The 18,672-nt window shown below is 56.8% G+C and overlaps 3 protein-coding genes across 4 annotated transcripts in view; 2 read left to right on the top strand and 1 right to left on the bottom strand.

The window, feature by feature from the left end:
- The first annotated feature begins 7,391 nt into the window (after positions 1-7,391).
- On the top strand, positions 7,392-11,219 carry IL25 (interleukin 25). The gene is made up of 3 exons (XM_034994167.1): positions 7,392-7,432; positions 7,608-7,852; positions 9,993-11,219. The coding sequence occupies exons 1-3, from the start codon at positions 7,424-7,426 to the stop codon at positions 10,246-10,248; spliced, it is 510 nt and encodes a 169-aa protein (XP_034850058.1). The 5' UTR covers positions 7,392-7,423; the 3' UTR covers positions 10,249-11,219.
- A 205-nt stretch (positions 11,220-11,424) lies between these two features.
- On the top strand, positions 11,425-15,013 carry CMTM5 (CKLF like MARVEL transmembrane domain containing 5). 2 transcript variants are annotated; one of them, XM_034993522.1, is made up of 5 exons: positions 11,425-11,739; positions 12,633-12,785; positions 13,228-13,320; positions 13,511-13,595; positions 14,071-15,013. In XM_034993522.1, exons 1-5 carry the CDS (start codon positions 11,614-11,616, stop codon positions 14,100-14,102), a joined length of 489 nt encoding a protein of 162 aa, XP_034849413.1. In that variant the 5' UTR covers positions 11,425-11,613; the 3' UTR covers positions 14,103-15,013. The 2 variants fall into 2 exon arrangements, with proteins under 2 accessions (XP_034849413.1, XP_034849414.1); XM_034993523.1 differs by lacking the exon at positions 14,071-15,013 and adding an exon at positions 13,696-13,955.
- A 1,489-nt stretch (positions 15,014-16,502) lies between these two features.
- LOC118003495 (myosin-7-like) overlaps positions 16,503-18,672 on the bottom strand; it is a 29,649-nt gene continuing 27,479 nt past the window's right edge. Inside the window, exons 24-26 of the mRNA XM_034994566.1 lie at positions 18,652-18,666; positions 17,359-17,454; positions 16,503-16,674 (exon numbers count right to left, since the gene is read on the bottom strand). Coding sequence (XP_034850457.1) covers positions 16,513-16,674; positions 17,359-17,454; positions 18,652-18,666 — 273 coding nt within the window. The 3' untranslated portion in view covers positions 16,503-16,512. The remainder of the gene's footprint in view (positions 16,675-17,358; positions 17,455-18,651; positions 18,667-18,672) is intronic.

Here is an 18,672-nt window from a genome sequence, read left to right as displayed (position 1 = left end):
ACGCACACTCGCCCTCAGCACGCCCGGGGCTCGTGGGGCGCCGCGACGGAACCTCGCTCCCCGCACGCGGGCTCGGCCCGAAGGGGCGGGACGGCCTTCCCACGCCTCCGCGGGGCCCCCCTGCGCGCCGCCACCCCGCGGCCCGCTCACGCGCACCCTCGGCAGGGCCCCTCGGCGCGCCCCGGAGCTCGGGGCAGCTCTCGGGTGTCTCTCGGGACGGAGAGAAAGGCCACAAAGCAAAAGCAGCAGCAAAGAGAAGGCGAAGGAGGAGCAGGGGCCAGGGTCCCGTGGACTCGCCTGGAGGAGGGTCGGGGGGGGAACACTGAGGGGGCTGCGAAGGCTCCGAGGGGTCGCGCGTGGCCTTCGGGCTCAGCCCCCGCGCGCGCGGCTCCCCTTCCCTCCCCTTCCCGGGCTCCCGGCTCCCTCTCGGGGCAGTTCCTTTCTCCTCCCCTCGGGCCCTCTCCGCTCCGGCGCGGGGCTCAGTCCTGGGGATTAAAAGAAAGGAGGGAGGGGAAAAGGGAGGGGAAGGGAAGGGGCGGAGGAGAAAGGAGGACGGTCCCTCCAAAGGCGGGTGTTGAGTTTCAGCTCGGGACCCTCGGGCCAAACTGCACGCCCCCTCCCGGGCCCGCTCCCCGGCGCTTCTCGCTCCGGACTTCGCGGCGGACCTCCGCTGGTCTGGTGCGCTCCCTCCGGGGAGCTTCCCTCACCCCGCCACGCCCCCCTCTGCCCCGCCAGCCCCGCGCCCCTCTCCGCGTCCCTTTCATGAGCCCCACATGTCTTTCCCGTGGGAGGGAGCGTGCTCCTTCCTTTCTGGGGTCCTCAGCCGAGCGTCTCCTCTCCCTTGGCGTTGCCTCCGCAGCGGTGACAGGGTTGGCTGGCCGTTCCTGGGAGGGGGGGGGGAATGAGTGGGGGTCTGAGCCCGGTCCCAGAGCTGCGGGCGGGCGGGTGGTGCCGCCTCTTACACTCCTCTGCCAGTCTGGGCCTGTCCCCCCGCCCTCACTCTGGCTCACTCTGCGGCCTCGGGGAGCAGGAGTGGGGACTGCCGGCACAAAAGGGCAGACCTCTTTCAGAGGAGCTGGGATCAGCTGAAAGGACAGGGTTCTTGGGTTCCCACACCTCTCCTTAGTGTGTGCTGTTTCCCTCCAGCCACCCCCATCTCCTGCTTCTTCCTTTTGGGGCTCACCTCAAGGCCCCTTAGGCTGGAAGGGAGCCTCCCTTCTTCCATTTTTGAGGTTCCTGGTGTTGAAAAGGTGAGATGCCACACAGGATTGAAAATTTGTAGTAGATTTTCAGTGTTCACGTTGAACAAATTAACACTTCAAACCCATAAAACAGACAATGACTCTATGTATAACCTCACTTGGAGATAACATCAGAAGTCTAATTGAAGGCCCTTTGTGAACCTGAGGCCTTGAACAGGTGCTCCCCTCCTTCTCTCCTCACAGTGCACAGGCCCACACATCCAGGCATTTTCTAGCAGGGGAGGGGGCTGGCTCCTCCTCCCTGTCACCTGGGCACCTGTGAAGAATCCTGTGCAGAGGGGAGAAGTGGGACCTACGGGATGGGTTAGGAAGAGATTCTGGGGTGAGTGTGGGGATGGACAGTACAGTATTGGTTCTGGGCTTGGCTCACAGATGGGGTGCAGACCTGAGCATGGGCCTGGGGATTCTGAATACACTTAGACCCCTTAGGATGGTAGAGGAACTTACAAATTTCCAGATGGATCTGAAGGGAGAGCTCCGCATCCCAGTCCAATCTCCTCCAGACCCCAACCCCGGGGGCGGGGGGGGGGGGGGGGGGGGGGGGGGGGGGCGGGAGGGGGGAGGCTGGCTGCCTGGAACACAGACATTCAGTTGCTGGGGAGTGACTTGCTTTGCTCTGCCCGGGGACTGCCAAGGTAAATTGGGGCCCAAGATGGAGGTGGGCAGGAAATCCAATTCCCAAAGATGAATGCTCAGAGAGGCACAAGGAGAAATCGATGGTGGCCGAATAGGCAGGACTAGGCAGGAAAGAAGTGCTAGGACCAGGCAAAATGGTGGTTTGGGAGGAGGGCACTGGGGCTCACTGTCCGAGCTCAGTGCCCGGGGAAATAAATGTACGTGAGGGGAAGCAGAGTACAAACCTGCAGGATAACGAGACAGTGCTTCTGGAGTGCCCAGGCATGGAATGGAGCCAGTCAGACTCAGGAATAGAACCCTGGTTTCTTAGCTGTGTGACCTTGGTCAAGTTATATAACATCTCTGAGTCTCAGATCCTCATCTGCTGCAGTGTCTTCAGTGAAGAGTAAATATATGTAAAATGCCTAGCACAGAGATCTCCCTCCGTGGCTTTTCCTCACCTTGGCTCCCTGCCCCCACCCCCTCCTCCCTGCTGGTACTTTCATGAAAACTGAAAGTGTTTCTTTGTTGAGGCCAGGAGGAGTCTTTTCCCGTCCTTATCTCATCTCTGCTTTCTCCTTTGCAGAGGTTTAAGGCGATTCTACCTGTTCAGGGAGAGCTCTGGGCTCCAGGTGAGGTTGGGCAGAACCCAGGCTGGGCTGTTAGACCCTGGGTGGGCGGTGGGTAGCAGCCTCAGGCAGCTGGGCCCTCCCCTTCAGGGCTTGTCCGGGCCATATTCCAGGGGTAGCAAGGAACGAACCCCTCCATCTGGCTTTCTGGGCCCCAGTTTCTCTCCCCTTCCCAGCAGGGCCAACTGCTGGTTTCTTTCATCCCATATCATGAGTGTTCTTGTTCCTCTTGCTGCTCAAAACTCAGGTACTCAGGGCTTCTTCCAGTTCTCCTCTCTTGGGACCCCACGGCAACCTGATTGTCTGGGTTCTAATCCTGGTTTCAACACTAGTTGGTGACCTTGGCATGACCTCTTGGAGCCTCTGGTTCCCTGTCTGTAAAGTGGGAATAATAATGAAATCATTAGGGGCACCTGGGTGGCTCAGTTGGTTAAGCGTCTGCCTTTTGCTCAGATCATGATCCCGGGGTCCTGGGATCGAGAGTAACCTCAGTGGGGAGCTTGCTTCTCCCTCTGCCTGCCGCTCCCCCTGCTTGTACTCTCTCTCTCTGACAAAGAAATAATAATGAAATCAATAGCATCAGACTTTTTGTGAGGATTAAGAGATTCCTGAGAACAGTGCCTGGCTCATGCTATGTAAATGTTGGATAAAAGCAACTATTATGATTATTTGATGCCAGCCCTACGGGGGCAGCAGAAGGTCAAGGACACGGTGCGTGCCCTTGAGAAACTCACATCACATAGACCATGCTTGAATCCAGTCAGGACCTTGGAATAAAATCCAAATGCTCTGTCACAACCGGTAAGACCCTCTATGATCTGGCCACTGCCCACCTCTTTGCCTTATCTCATCTGGCTCTCCCCTTATCCTTTGTTCCCCATCCCCATTGTCCTTTCTACTCTCAGATACTCCCAGCTCTTTCCCAGCTCTAGGACTTTGCCTATCTTGCCACCTCTGCCTGGACCACTCTTCCCCCACATGCCTTCCATCATCATGTCAAATTCCTCATCCTCGGAAAGGCCTTCCCTGGCTTTCCAAGTCCCAGCAGCACCCTCCTTCCACCTCCCTCCGCCCCCTGTCTCATAACACTGTTGCATTTTCTTCATAGCACTAATTATTATCAGAAATGATCTGGTTTCCTTGTTTATCATCTGTCTTCTCCTAAAACATGAGCTTCACGAGGCAGAGACTTTATCTGGCTTGCCCTCCTCTGTACTCGTAGCATTCAGAATAGTGCTTGCCATATACTGGTGCTCAATAAACAGGTGCCGAGTGGATGAATGAACAGGGCAGCGGTGACTATGGGAGGAATCTGAGTAAGCCCAGGGCTTCTATGGGCGGGCACCAGCACAGGGCTGAGGGGAGGGAGTTGTGGGGCTATTTGTCCAGTTCACCCGGATTTTCCACGTGTCTCCCAGGCCAGACGAGTTTCTCTCTCTTATTTCTTTCTTTCTTAAAGACTCATTTATTTATTTGAGAGAGAGAGAGAGAGAGAGTGGGGCGGGCAGAGGAAGAGAATCTCTATCAGACTCCCTGCTGAGCGTGGAAACTGATGTGGGGCTTGATCTCAAGACCCTGGAGATCATGACCTGAGCCGAAACCAAGAGTTGGACACTTAACTGACTGGGCCACCCAGGGACCCCAGACAAGCTTCTCTTTGAAAGCAGGCTCCTAAGCCTAAGCATCTTCGTAACTAAAGGTGATACTACAAATAACTAGCAAGCAGTACCATTATCACTCAGTAATCAGGGCACGGGAGCAGTATTCTAGAGGCCTCCATCTGGGCCAGGTGTTCAGTGCTGGCTTGTAGGTAGGTTATGATCCCAGAGATGCCCCCGGGCTGCGGACAGCATGGATTTACCAGTGGGGGCAGAAGTATTTCAGCATTTTAACTGCCGGTGCTGGGCCCTCACATCAGGTGTGTGCAGATGAGCTTCTGCAGACCCTGCTGAGTCCTGTGGTTTCAGCGGTATTTCGGGAGCAGAAGGTGAGGACTGGGGTGTCTTTCTGTGGAAGGGCAGGACAGCCGCGTTCTGGCTTCCTGCAAGCCCGCAGGGTCTTGCCTTCCATCCCATCTCCCCTGCCCCTCCCTGCTGGGTGCTGATCCCTCCCCGCCAGGGGCTTGGCCAGCCCCCTCACTGCTGGGGGCCATGCCTAGGCAAGTGAGGACAGGTGTGAGGTGAACTTTCCTTTGCTTCCGCCTCCAGCTTTCTTCCCATTGCCACCCCTATCTGCCCACACCCCCAAGGATTCCCTGGAAGATGAAGTGACTCAGGGATTCCAAAACTAGTTCCCCCCGGGAGGAAAACCCTCTGGAAAATGTTTCTCATGGCAGGGCATCACCCAAAGGAATCCCACAGAGCGGCTGGGAGATAAGGACAGAGGCTGAGCAAACCGGAGGGGGTGGGGTGCGGGTGACTCAGAGCCCGGGTTCTCAGGTCAGAGCCGATCACCACAGTGAGGGGAAAGGCCAGCCCTGGGGGCGACTGTGTGCTCACAGGGGCCTTCCCTCTGCCCCTTAGGGCTTTCCTCAGAGGACGTCTGGGTACAGAGGCAGGAGGACATCCCAAAGACCTCTCCTGAAAGGTGGTGTGGGTCTCTGGCAGCATCAGAAAGCCCAACAAGCAGCTGGGATCACTTCCAGCTCTTTCGAGCACCCCTCCTGGATAGGGCCAAGATGGGAAGATCTGGGCCAATGTCAGGCTCTGAGGCTCTTATTGGTTTGGGGGACACCCATAGGGATCCAGCTCTTGTGGAAGAACAGTGCCCCCTCACAGCCTTTTCTGGGGTTAGGGGTTTCTCCGGAACACCAAAAGCCACCCTGGTAACCATGTGCCAGGCCAAAGGCAGGGGAATACGGATCTAGAGCAGTGGATCCCAGCCCGCAGGGCTGAGTGCCCGAGTGGGCCGGAATGTCCCATGGTGGCCTCTGGCAGGCTCAGGTGAGACCTGTCCCGGCCCAAGCCTGGGTAAGCAGGAAAGCACAGACAGGGGTGGGGGTGGCGCTTCTCTTCCATTTGCAGCTGACTGGGGGTCAGCCCAGTGTGGCACCTGCGTGCCAGGAGATTAGATTTGGAGCTGGTCAGGGCTGGAGTAAAAAGCCAACTCTGCCTCCTCCTAACTGTGCAACCTTGGGAAGGTTACTAAATTTCTCTGGGTCTTAGTTTTGTCATCTGTAATATGGGTATATTAGTTTCCATCTCGTGGTTTTGATGTAAGGATGAAATGAGCTGATGCATGTAGAGGGCTTGGCCCTAGCCTGGCACATGATACACAGGAGCCAAGGTCAGTGGCATGCAGAAGTGAGAGGGTGTTGGGGAGCATAGGGCAGACAGCGGGGCAATGGGAGCGGGGTGATGTGTTCCCCGCCTCAGTGCTTTTCCTAAGAGCTCCTGCTCTCCCAGCCACCACCTGTCTCTCCTACGCCCCCGCCTCACCCCCAGTTCCAGGCTTCCCCAAACCCACAACAACAGCTTCTCCCAATTCTCCAGACCACCCCCTGATCTCATCACTCCTCTGCTCTGCAGCTGCTTTGCCCTACAGCATTTGAAGAATTCCTCCTCATTCTGCAGTTTAACTTATTCCTGATTCCCTTTGTTTACTTTCTGAGTCGCTGGTTACTAGAGGAGTATTTTCTAAGGGAAAGCACATGCAAATCAGAAAACATGATTCTAGAGACCATGTCTGTATGAGTGTGTGTGGGGGGGGTGGGCGTGGGGGATGAAGGGGATCGATGGGCAAGATCGATGGGAGAGAAAAGGTTTGGAGGGAAGTAGGTGGCCCGCTCTCGGCACAGTGTCTCCTGGGAGGGGTGACACCTGGCTGACTCATGTCTTTGGGGTTAGGCCTATTTATAGCATTTCTGAGCACATATGCCCCTTCCTGGCCAACAGTGGCCCATGGAGCTGGGGGTGGGGCTGAGGTTGGGTGGACTTGTCCCATGGTCTGAGAGGGGCAGCTACCCCTGCTATGGCCCTTGTCCCCAGTGCCCTTGAGTTGGGGTAGGGGCAGGCCTGTTCTGGAGCTGGGGCCTCCTGCTGGGTCTTAGGTGAGGCTGTTAAGAACTAAGCCCTTCCCCTTCCTGGCTTCACCTCATTTATGCAATGGAAGCAACCACCCACATCTTCTTCCATCAGACCCTGCATGTCCAGCCAACAAACTGATGGGGTCAGGGCATTCCTGGCAGTCCTGTGGGTTTAGGCATCCCACATCCCTGGCCCAAAGGGGGTCAGGGAAGGGTGGGATGGAGGGTAGGGCAGCCACTGGAGAGGGTGAGGGGAAGTTAGGGAGTGGGTAATGGACAATGAGAAAGAAGTCTTGGGTGATGGGGGTCCTAGATGTTGGCGTCATCGAAAGCGAGGAAGGGGTCAGAGAACAGAAGGGTTAAGGGTCAAAGGAGATAGAGGGAAGTGTTCACTAAGGTGGGTGATCAGGAGGCTGTCTGAGAAGAAAGGGAATGGCTGAGACAAGGCCCTCAGTGGAGCATGGAAATGAGGCCTCTTGAAGACAGACCAGATGATGTTCCCGAATTTGGGGTACCAAGCCAACCAGGGAAATTCCCATAATGCCAGTTCTCCAATGCCCAGAATAGCAGAATACTATTACTTTGACCCCACACCCAGAAAGGTCCAAAGAACAGATTTTCCCCAATAGGCTCCCCAGGTGTGATGTGAATTATAACTTCCATGAATATAACATTTAAGCAGCTTTTGGAAACACTTTCAGGGTTTTTTGGTTTTGTTTTGTTTTTTAATGTCAGGTCACTCCCTCCAAAAGGTCATGGAAATAAATTTGAATAAACAAAACAGGTTTGCTGAAAATAAAACCAGGACGCCCCAGCTGCTCCAGTCAGCCTGCTTCTGCGAGGCCCTACCTGTCAGCCAGCGCAGCACCGTGGCTGGGCGAGAAGCATCAGGCATGAACCAGGTGAGCGCGAGGGGGCTCGACAGGGGCTGAGACGTTGCTGAGGGTGGAGAGAGGCCAGGCTCCGGGTTTGGGGCTGGGGGCCAGGTGGAGCTGGAAACCAGGCTCTCAGGGAACAGCTGGGGAGGGAGCACCCTGATTACTTGAGAGCAGTTCTCTCACTGGCCTTTCCCCGTAGGTGATCGTGTTCTTGGTAATGGCCATGGGAACCCACAGCCTCAATTTTCGGATCCGGAAGGACTGCACCCACTGGCCCAGATGCTGCCCCAGCAAAAGGCAGGACCCTGCTCATGAGTCTCTGAAGGGGAACACTGTGCTCAAGCTCCCCCAAGAGGCCACTAGCCTCACCCACCACCCAGAATCCTGCAGGGCCAGTGAAGACGGACCCCTCAACAGCAGGTCTATCTCCCCCTGGAGATATGAGTGAGTCTGTCACCCGCTCCCGAATGCTAGCACGTGTGTCCATCAGGGTGTATGTGAGGGGCCCCGGCGGGGGGGATTCCACCCAAGTCCAGCCTGCCTGCCCCTCAGAGAGGCCATAAAGGTGTGGGTGTTAGGCAAGGCCTAGTCTGGGTTCTAGCTCTCACTCTTAGTGGGTGACTTTGAGCCACTTCCTTAAGGTTTCAAAGCTCAGCTTTTTTCATCTGTAAAATGAGGTAATACCCCCCAGGCCAACATGGAGATCAGGTGAAATAATGTATGTAAAATCTGTACTTAGTACAGAAAAGATCGGTTCTCTCCTTTTCCTCTCTTCCTCCTCCCCCTCCTTCTTCTTCTGTCCCTACAATGGGACATGTTTTTCTAACTGAAATATCAGGGAATAAGGGTATGCTACAGGTATGAAGCACCCCAGTACCCAATGTGACTGCCCCGGTCCCTGGGTGGGTTATAAGTGTACCAAGCTAGTGAAACCCTCGACTCTGGGGGTGGTTATCTGTGATTATGGGCGGTCTTACTCTTTCGTTCAGTGTGCCACACAAATATTAAAATTCTCTATTGGTGCCATGATGCAAAACATATTAGGAAGCACAGAAATTGGAACAATGATGCAAAATATTAAAAATTAGGGCCTTAGGGATCCCTGTCTTGTGTCTTCTTGGGGTGCCTGTGTTCCCATTCCCCATAAGTCTAATTCTGGCTTGGCCTTGGCTTTGGGGATGGCTGGACAAGTTCAGTGGGTAAGGAGAAGGTCAGCTTAGGTTGAGACTAGATCCCGGGTGGAGACTCCAGGTCATCATGGTTTGAAGTGGTCTTGGAAGTCTGGCTGGGTCCTGGGCTAACTCCAATGAGGTGGGAACCACTTTGGAGAGGTTGGGTGCCAGATGGCTGACTTGGCTGGGGTCCAGAACTCTTGTTTGGGGGCCGCGAACCCCTGATGACTACTTGGCTCATCTTCCCCAAAGTGTTCTTTTCGATACTCATCCCACAGGCTGTTGCTCAGAAAAAAGTGGTGACAGTGAAGTGTGGGGAAAGCTGCTCCAGCCCTCACCCCTCGGAGATTCATAATGTGCCCAGCACATTAAAAGTTGCAAGAAGTCCACAGAAAAGAAACCATAAATTCAGTGTTTCCCAAACTCATTTGGCCCCGGGCCCCCTTTCTTGCAGGGTACTTAATAGGGAACCCATGCTGGGAAACGCGGCTCTAGCTGAGCCCCAGCTCATGAGGGCTTGTCTGTATGGAGAATGGTCTTACAACCCAGCGGCTGTTTCCTGCTAGCCCTTGGGAGGTCCAGACCTTTGGAGTGTCTACATTTCAAGTGTTGTTTTGGCCACAAAACCCTTTCAGAATAAGTAAATAAGTCTTTTTTTTTTTTTTTTAAGATTTTATTTATTTATTTGACAGAGAGAGAGATAGCGAGAGCAGGAACACAAGCAGGGGGAGTGGGAGAGGGAGAAGCAGGCTTCCCGCTGAGCAGGGAGCCCGATGCGGGGCTCGATCCCAAGACCCTGGGATCATGACCTGAGCCGAAGGCAGACGCTTAACGACTGAGCCACCCAGGTGCCCCAGAATAAGTAAATAAGTCTTACCGTGCACGCTTACATGTGCTTATAGCAGATACATGAAAAGTGTCTGGAAGGATGTGCAGGTAATGGTTGACAGCGGCTCCCTCTGGGGAGGTGGCCTGGTAGGGAGACTGATGTCCTCACTTTACAGTGTTTCATACTGGGATGTAAGAGCAGTTTTTACTTTATAATAATAATAAAAAACCCCCTAACAATGTAATAACAATTACAAAAAGAAACCTCATGCCCGAGCCCAGCGGGTACGTCAGATGGAAGCAGAGCTCAGGTGGTGGAGGTCGCTCACCTTCCCTTGCCTCCACAAGGCTCCGGGGCCAGAAAACCACCCCTCCGTCCCTGGCCCTCACTGCCGGCAGGGGAAAATAACTCCCAGAGGGGAGGGGGTCACTCAGCAAGTGGGTACAAGAGCTGGGACAAAAGCCAGGCCCACCTCACCACATTTCCTTCCTCCAGCATCACCACTCCGGCCCCCGCCCCCCCCTCCCCTGCCTGCCCGCCCCGCCAGCCTCCCTGCAGGGTCTGATGAGTGCTACCCCCACAGGTTGGACAGGGACTTGAACCGGCTGCCCCAGGACCTGTACCACGCCCGCTGCCTGTGTCCACACTGTGTCAGCCTACAGACGGGCTCCCACATGGACCCCCTGGGCAACTCGGAGTTGCTCTACCATAACCAGACCGTCTTCTACCGGCGGCCGTGCCCTGGCGAGCAGGGTGCCCGTGAGGGCTACTGCCTGGAACAGAGGCTCTACCGTGTCTCCTTGGCTTGTGTGTGTGTGCGGCCGCGAGTGATGGCCTAGTCGTGCCGCCCGTGCCTGGTTCCTGGCCGGACCACCCGCCACGGTGAGCCAGGACGCCCGAACGCTCGACCCCTCCAAAGCACTACCTGGAGCAGCAGGACCGTAGGGCAGGATCGGGGACTTTGGGGGGAACCGCACATCTCACTTTGTGGAGTGGGTGGGAAATGCGGGGTGAAGCAACAGAGCTGCTTATGGCGCCCGGAAGAGGACATCCTGGCATTTCCTCTGGGGAAAGGTCTTTAAGGCTCTAGAGCCTACCACCCCCATCTCTTCCTTTTCTCCCATCCCCAGCTGCCCTGGCAAAGCACAAACACTTTCTTGCTACTTTCCCCTTTGCCAATGGAGAGCCCCTCGTTTCATGTGTTTGTTCGTCCGTCCATCCATCCATCCATCCATCCATCTATCCATCCAACACTCAGTGACATCTACTTTGCACATACCTTGGTGCAGTTACTAGGCTCTGAGGAAGAGGCTGTTATTGAGGATGGAGAGACTTATCCAAATAAATAATCTGTACTCAAAATGGCTTAATTTGTCTTGGCGTCCCTGGTGCCTGAACACCAGGCTCCCCAGCCTGAGCCCTTCTCTTCCCGCATGGTCAGCCCTTACCTACTACCCTGTCCTGCCTTCCAGAGTTTCCGCTGTGGCCTCCCATCCCTCCCTTTCTCTGGCTCCCTAGCCTACCCCTGAACACTGGGGTGGGGGTCAGGCTGCCCTCCTGGCATGCTGGAGAGACAGAGGCCCATTGAGGCACTGCAGCAGGCACACAGCGCCCCCTTGTCCCCCCAACAATCTGCCTTTGTCCTCAGTCTTGGCTGCTACAGCCTGGTCCTGGGGGGTACTGCCTGGGCTGGGCTCCAGCTCCCACCCTCCCTAAAAGGAAAAGGGAGAAAAGACAGCCAGGAAGACGGGAGTTAGGGGAGGGGGATGCAAACTTCTTCAGGCTTAGGTCCTTGGGGGGCTCCTAGTCTAGCTCCTTCCTCGGCTCACCTCCCAGCTCCTCCCAGTTTCTGTGTGGACCTCCTCCTTTTCCCCCTCCTCCCTGCTCCCCTTCTCTGGGTGGGGGTTGGGCTCCAGCAAGGGGAGGGCTGACCACTCCGCCCCGCCCCACCCCTCCCCTCCCTTCCCCATGTGCTTCCTGGGGGGCTGGTGCAGGCACCAGCAGGGGCACTCTGGGCAGCTGGGAGAAGGCCCATCTGGGCAAGCCTCCCCCGGCGGCCCCTCGGCCGGCCTGCCCGCTTCTCTTGCAGGTTTCTCCAAGTGCCTCCTTGCTCCTGTTTGCTTTCCCATCTCTCCAGGTTTCATCTTCCCAGTTCCCTTCTCGGGCCAGTGGCGTGGGGGCTGTGCCTGGTGGGCTCCACGGAGATGCTTAGTGCTCGGGATCGCCGGGACGGGCCCCCCGCAGAGGGGGCAGCTGCGGGGCTCCAGGGCTTTGCTGTGGACAAGACCTTCCTCTCCTCCCTCAAAGGCATCCTGCTGGAAACTGAGCTGGTAACAGTCACCTCCCCAACCTGGCGCCTCCATCTCTCCCAGTTTGATCCCACTCCCCCCCTCCCTGCCCAGTGCCCCCATTGGGCTCGCCCCTCAGGGGTCCCCTTTCCGGGGCTCTCTGGACACCCCTCCTGCCCCAGCTGCCCTGCCCTCACCTCCCTGCCCGCCCACCCTCTGGCTACCTCTCCATCTGAAGGCCCTTACAGCAGCTTCAGCGGCAGGAGGAAGAACTGAAGTTAGGACATAAAGGGCAAGCTTCCCGCAGCCCCCCTTTATCTGTGTCTGCCCCCCCCCCCACCGTGAACATCTGCTCTCGGGACAGAATCTTCCCCTGTCACTTAGTAAAATCTTAGTCTCAACCTAAGTTCGCTATGTGTCACCGACATCGCCAGAGCTGAAGGGTCCCTTAGAGTCCACAATGGAGCATCTGCCTTCTGAACGTTGTCTCTTGGTGTGAACCAAAGGCCTTGTTTTGGTTCTTGTTTAGAGGAGTTTCAGACATCTGGGAGTGGGGAAAGTACTGTGGGATGGGGGTCCCTCCTGGGGTGCAGGGCTACTGTGGGCATGACTCCAGGGGCTGGTGTTCACTCTGTACCCTGGGCTTCAGCAGGACACCTCTTTTGTGGGTTCCATAGAATGATGCCCCCTGGAGGGGTGCAGCTTGGTCAAACTGCTGGGGTTGCTGGGAGCCAGGGGCTGGGGGAGCTGGGAAGCTGGAGACTGCCCTCGATGGGAAACGCCCTGGAGTGTGGCTCTCCGCTACCAGGGATGGGCAGACCTCCAAGGATGGGTGGTGGGGGCCAGCCTGGGGGAGTTCCTGAGGAGGGGAAGGCAAAAAATCTGGCCAGGCCTGTGTCCCCTTCCTGGCAAGCTTCACACACTTGGTCCTGCAGGCCCTGACCTTCATCATCTTCATCTGCTTCACGGCCTCCATCTCCGCCTACATGGCCGCAGCGCTGCTGGAGTTCTTCATCACGCTCGCCTTCCTTTTCCTCTACGCCACCCAGTACTACCTGCGCTTTGATCGGCTGAACTGGCCCTGTCTGGTGAGGGACCCTGCCCCCGCACCATTCTGGTCCCTTTCTTCTCTGAAGGCGAAATTTTCCTTTTCCCTCCCAGCCTCTGTCCTTTCCCTGGGGCAGTATGGGGCCCAGCCCCAACACCGATTTCACAGCTCTGAGGCACTGACAAGGGGGATGCCCTCCCACTCACCGAAGGTCCCACCCCGCCCCTGCCCTGGCCCTCCTGGCCCGCATGCCCCAGCCCTGCCCCACCTGGAGTCCTGGCTCCTAGTCCTGGCCGCTCTGCATTCACCTGCATCTCTTCCCTGGCTCTCTCTCAAGTGCTTTATATCGTGTCCAGGGGTATCTCCATGTAGGGGTTCACAGTGCCTGAGGGTCAAGCCTCTGAATAGCCTGGAAAACCTCAGGGTGATGTTCTCTTGCCCTCTGACTTCCCTTTGACCTTGCACCCCCCCCCATCCCCCAGGACTTCCTCCGCTGTGTCAGTGCCATCATCATCTTCCTGGTGGTCTCCTTTGCGGCTGTGACCTCCCGGGATGGAGCTGCCATCGCTGCTTTTGTGAGTCCAGCCCCACAGAGCTCCCCAGGCCCTAAGGGCCTCTGGCTGGCGTTTGCACACTCTCGGTGCCTCCCCACAAGCCCAAGCCGGCGCCCAGCGAGCCCCGTACCGCCCACCTCCCTCTCCCTAGTACGTGATGGCCGGCGGCCTTCGTTGCGTCATCCCTGCGCCTACGCGCCTGCTCCCACAGGTGTTTGGCATCATCCTGGTCTCCGTCTTTGCCTACGATGCCTTCAAGATCTACCGGACCGAGATGGCTCCCAGGACCACCCAGGGTGAGTGTCTGTGCTCTGGGGAGAGGACATGCCCCCTCCACCCTGTGCCACGGTTCCCTGATCCTGACATGCCCTTCCCGGCCTGGCTCCGTATTCACAGAGGCCCAGCAGTGACCCTGAGCTACCTGGCTCCTAGGCCCAGCCAGACAAAAGGAACAGTGCAGCCCAGACACTTTTTCTTTGGATTCACTAGCCCACAGCCCACTGCTCCCCAGCCAGGCCTTCCGAGATGGAGTCTGGCCTGAGAAGTCACCAGGGACTTGTCTGTGGGGCTCAGTGCTCTGAGATCTGGCTCCCGATGAAGCTCTACCAGGAAGGAGGTGTTTTGGGGAGGGAGGGCAGGAAGAAGCTGGTCATTCCCAAATTAAAAGATTCGAATCCTACTGGTGAGTCTTTTTCTTCCCTAGGAATCAGGCAGATCAGGAAAGCCAGGGAGTATTCACAAAAATGGTCATGGTCCCTCCTCTGCAACCAGGTCTGAGCCATGAGGAAGGGGGACTGGACTGAAGGTGCTGAAGACTTCCTTCAACACCAGACTTCCGCTCTACGATCTGTGTGCCGGGTCACTTTGTGCTGGGCCTGGTGGCTGGGCTCCCAGAGTCCTGTGTCTGAGAAGGCACAAGCCTTTCCCATGTGAGTGCCCACCTGCGCGCACAGGTTTGTTAGTGGGTTTAGAGCCAGGTGCTTGCCCGGGGCGTGTGTAGAGCTCCCCCTTGTGGTGTGGGGAGGACAGGAGAGGAGAGAGGTCAGCCGGTGGCACCAGATGAGGGCAGAACTTCCCGAAATGCTGGCTCTGGAAGAGCTCTTAGACATCAGCTGGTCCAATGCCCTCATTTCACATAAGAGAAAACAAGCCCAACTACAGGAAGTGACCTCTTCACTTGTGACAGAGCTGGGATGAGAACCTAGCTTGCCTCACATCTCTACAGGTGATCAGGATACAGTACTGAGCTCCCGCTAACTCAGGAAAAAAATGGCCCAGCCTCATCTCCAGCTCCCTCCACCAATGGGTCCGCTCCCCCAGCTTGCCAGGACCACAGCAAACATTTCCTGAGCATCTCCTGTGTGCAGACCCTGTGCTGGGCCCCAGGGATTCAGGGGTGACAGGCAGCCCTGTCCTTGGGCACTCACAGCCTGGGAAGGAGACAGGCTAGTGAAGGACAGCCATGCCTGCCTGCAGCGAATGCTGTGGGAGAGTTTGGCTGGGGGTGTTTGGAGAGCAGGCACTGCGACGACCCAGGAATCAGCCCTGCTTGTCCCGTGATAGTGCGGGGGCAGCTGGGATGTCCCTGCCCACCCACGTGGCCTAACTCAGTGGCTCATACAAGCTGGCTTGCTATCCCTCTAATGCTGGTTTGCTCCTGCTCTGAAATACCTTCCCTTTGTTTCTGGGGTGCTCCTGCCAGAGGCAGGCCCCAGCCCCCAAGCCCTGCCCGAACCCTGCAACTCCAATAGAGCGGTTCTGCTCCCCTTGGTGATAATCGTGGGTCTATCCGGGTCTGACTTCTCCAACTTTCCTGTCCTCATGTCCAGGCTCCTCACCAGAACTGGCAGCCTCCCCAGGGCTAGAACCAACTGGATTTTGTGTTTTTCTGGGTTTCTGCTAACATTCTCAGGGCTCTATGCATAGTCCACTCTCAACACTGATTGGCCACCCTTGGGGGAGGTGGGGTCAAGGCTTTAGAGGAGGCATAGCAGAGGCTTAGCCAGGGCAGTTTAGGAGATGGGGTGCCAGGTGAAGGGATGAGAAGGTAGTTAGGAGAACCTGGGCTATAAAGCCCAGCAGGGGGCAGGGATTTGCCTGGAGCCGAATGGGGCCGGGACCAGCCCTGTCCCCTGGGCAGGCATATAACCTGGGCTAGACTGTCCCTGGTGGGAGCTCAGAGAGAGTGGAAGTGTGATCTACGGTGTGTACCTGCTCATGCACCTGTGCCCATCTGTGCCCGTGTGAGAGGCCAAAATGAAACAAGCAACGCTTGGCTTTGGTCCACAGAGCCTGTTGATTCAGGCTCGGTGTCAGCTGGCCCCAGAGGCTCAGGATTCCCTCACAGTGAGGCGCTGACCACAGAGGCCGAGGTCAGACCTGGGCCCCAGCCGACTGTGCCTGGGACTCCATTTGGGTTACTCGTAAGGGGCTGGCCAGAATGGGACCTGTACCAACCCCTTTATGAACCTCCACCCCCAGTGAGCCCTGAGCCTCTCCTGGTGTCAGTGGGAAATTCATCTGGGAGGGAACGGGTGTCCCAGGATGCCTTTAACCCCTGCAGCCCAGAGCTGGGGTAGGTGGAGGGGAGCTTCAGCTTTGACACGAAAATTCTGTCTCTCGGCACACAGAATTGGCTCACCCTTCTGGTACCTTTGTTTTCTCTCCTCCTGACCAGGGCTCTCTGGGCCTCGGCTGCCTCCTCTGTAGATGTGGAAAGCTTGGGCTCCCACAGCTCTGACACAGGGGCAGGGCCTCCCTCCGCTGGGGAGCTTTAAGACAGCTGCTGGCTGGCTGGCGGCGGTGGTGGGAAGGACGGGGCGCAGGCAGAGTCCGGCATTCAGGTTTATTACAGGTTGGCAAGAGGGGGGTTCCTGAGGCGGTGTCACTCCTCGTCATGCAGTTTTTGCTGAGAAGGGAGTAAAGGGTGTGAGGGGCCAGCTGGCAAGAGGGAGGTAGGGTGTGGGGAGGAATCTCTAGGGCTTTCAGGGGCCTAAAGGGGATGGCTTTAGAGGGAGAGGTTCTGGCCTCAGGGATCTTGGGTCTCACTTGGGGGCCTTTGTAGTTTAGTGGGTGGGACTGGGCTTTCTTCAGAGGTTCAGGGGGTTCTCAGGTATGGGTGCTGTGGGACCCCCCAGGTCTGCCATCATATAGGGTAAGGAGTGCCCATTCTGAGGGGGCACTGATGTTGGTGGATGTGCTGACACGGGGCGACTAGTGAGCCCCGGAGGAGGGACCCACCTTGGTGCCGATGTCGCGGCTCTTGGCCCGCAGCTTGTTGACCTGGGACTCGGCGATGTCCGCGCGCTCCTCCGCCTCATCCAGCTCGTGCTGCACCTTGCGGAACTTGGACAGGTTGGTGTTGGCCTGCTCCTCCTGCAGGGGTTCGGGGACGGGGAGGCTGAGGTGAGAGGCAGCAGGGGGAGGGGGAGGAGGTGGAAATTCCCAGCCTCCCAGTCTGAGGGATTCCCTGTCCCTGAGCCAGGGCTCAGGGCTCTCACCCCTCTACTGTGTTCCTGCAACTGCTTTGCCAAGGGTATCCTGCTCCTGGCTTGGCACCCTCCTCAACTTGCCAGCATTCAGAATCCTGCATGGCCACCCACTGCCTGAGATGAATTACATGCTGCCTGGTCCAGTCCCATTCAGAATTCAGCCTCACTGCATCTGCCCAACTAGGACTCTGATAGATGCTCCCAGCTCTGGGGTTTCCTGCACATGTGTGCTCATCGACACCTTACTTTCACACTTTTCTGCCCACCCAGAGTCTTCCCCACTGCCCTATGGTCAGGTCCTCTCCTGGGCTCACTTCCACGGCCACCTTCCAGCCTTGAGCACTGTCTGGCCCCGTGGCCTGCTTAGCAGGTACACTGCCTTCCCTCAGGTCTACTGGGGTATGGGTTCTCAGCAGTCTGTAGGCATTGCTTGTGCTCGCTCAGAGTGCCCGACCCAGCTCTGAGCACACGGACACGTGAAACGTCTAGTCCCCATGCTGGGGCTGACGCCCGTGGATTCTCACACATGGGAGGTGTGTTGACGGAGTGGAGAAAACCATGAACTCACCGCCTCCTCGGCCTGGCGCTTGTAGGCCTTGACCTTCAGCTGCAGCTTGTCCACCAGGTCCTGCAGCCGCAGCAGGTTCTTCTTGTCCTCCTCCGTCTGGGGGTGGATGGATGGGAGAAGCCAATTTGGGGGAGGAGCAAGTGCAATCATTGTTCCCTCCCTCAATCCGTCACTCTTCTCCCCAGGCCTCAGCTGCCTTCCCTCCCTCCGATGGGCCAGGTCAAAGAAGGGGGGTGTTGGATTCCAGCTCTGCCTCAACTTGTAGGTCAAAAGGCCACAGCAAGGTCCTCAGTCCGGATCTAAAAAGCAAAGAGGGCTGTGGCCCTAAAGCTGGAAGTGGGGCAAGGGGCCCAGAACCAAATGGAATTCCTTCATCTGATAACATGGAGCTATCGGGGCTGTTGCAGCCCCAGCCTGGAGCCCCGTCGATGCTCTCGGCTGGTGGTTTTAGAGTGAGCTGAGAGGACTAATGAGGACCACAGGGTGAAGGGGGCACCGTCATAGGCAGACCATTCTAACCTATCAGATACGTGGATTGCACTGGGCAGATTTGGGCACCAGGATCACTGGCCCCAATGTCACCAGATCATTTCTATCTCGTCATCACTGTATGTGCTAGGGTGCCTCTCCCACTTATGTACCCAACAGGTCTGCCGCTCTCCAGCTGTAGCTCTGTCTCATGTCTCTCACATCCAGCTGTCAAAGGGACCAATACCCCCTTTCTCTGTCCTTCCTTCCTAGGCGCACTGTGAAAATAACAGGTCAAGGGCAAAAGCTCTGAGCTACACAGGCGCAGGTCTTAGAACATTTTGGGATCATCTTTATCTAAGGCCATCTATCTGTTCCAGGGGAAGTTCCAGGGGAAGTTCCAGGGGAAGTTCCAGGGGAAGGTCTGAGTCTTTCCCATCTCTGACTTTTATCCTGAAAGTGCCATACTATGTCCTTCCCTTTCAGGCCGGTAGAAAGGTTCTGTGGACTGTGCTAAAGCCTTCATGGTAACACTTTGGGTTCTTAAAAAAAAACCCTGAGGAAACGCTGGTTAAAAGAGCTTTCAGGAAGTAGAAATAGGTTCTCATTTGCTAGAAAAAATCATGGACTCAAGCCAAATGGACTCCAGGGAATGTGAAAGAAAATTAATCTAAAGACAGCTTCTCAAGAAGTAGGTGCCAGGGGGTTGAGTGGCATTCCCAGACAGTGACTGTGCGTGGGGCCTGTGTGGCCAGGAAGTGGGGCAGGGGAAGTGCTTTCACATCTGCCCTTGACTGCCGCCCAGAGCAGCCACCATGCCCACACCTGGTAGGTCAGCTCCTTGAT

The sequence above is a fragment of the Mirounga leonina genome, unplaced genomic scaffold (genome assembly GCF_011800145.1).
Source record: "Mirounga leonina isolate KUSES-001 unplaced genomic scaffold, KU_Mleo_1.0 Mir_91, whole genome shotgun sequence".
Classification (NCBI taxonomy): Eukaryota; Metazoa; Chordata; class Mammalia; order Carnivora; family Phocidae; genus Mirounga; species Mirounga leonina.
Note: the sequence above shows the minus strand (reverse complement) of the source record. Positions and strands in the feature narration are given on the sequence as shown.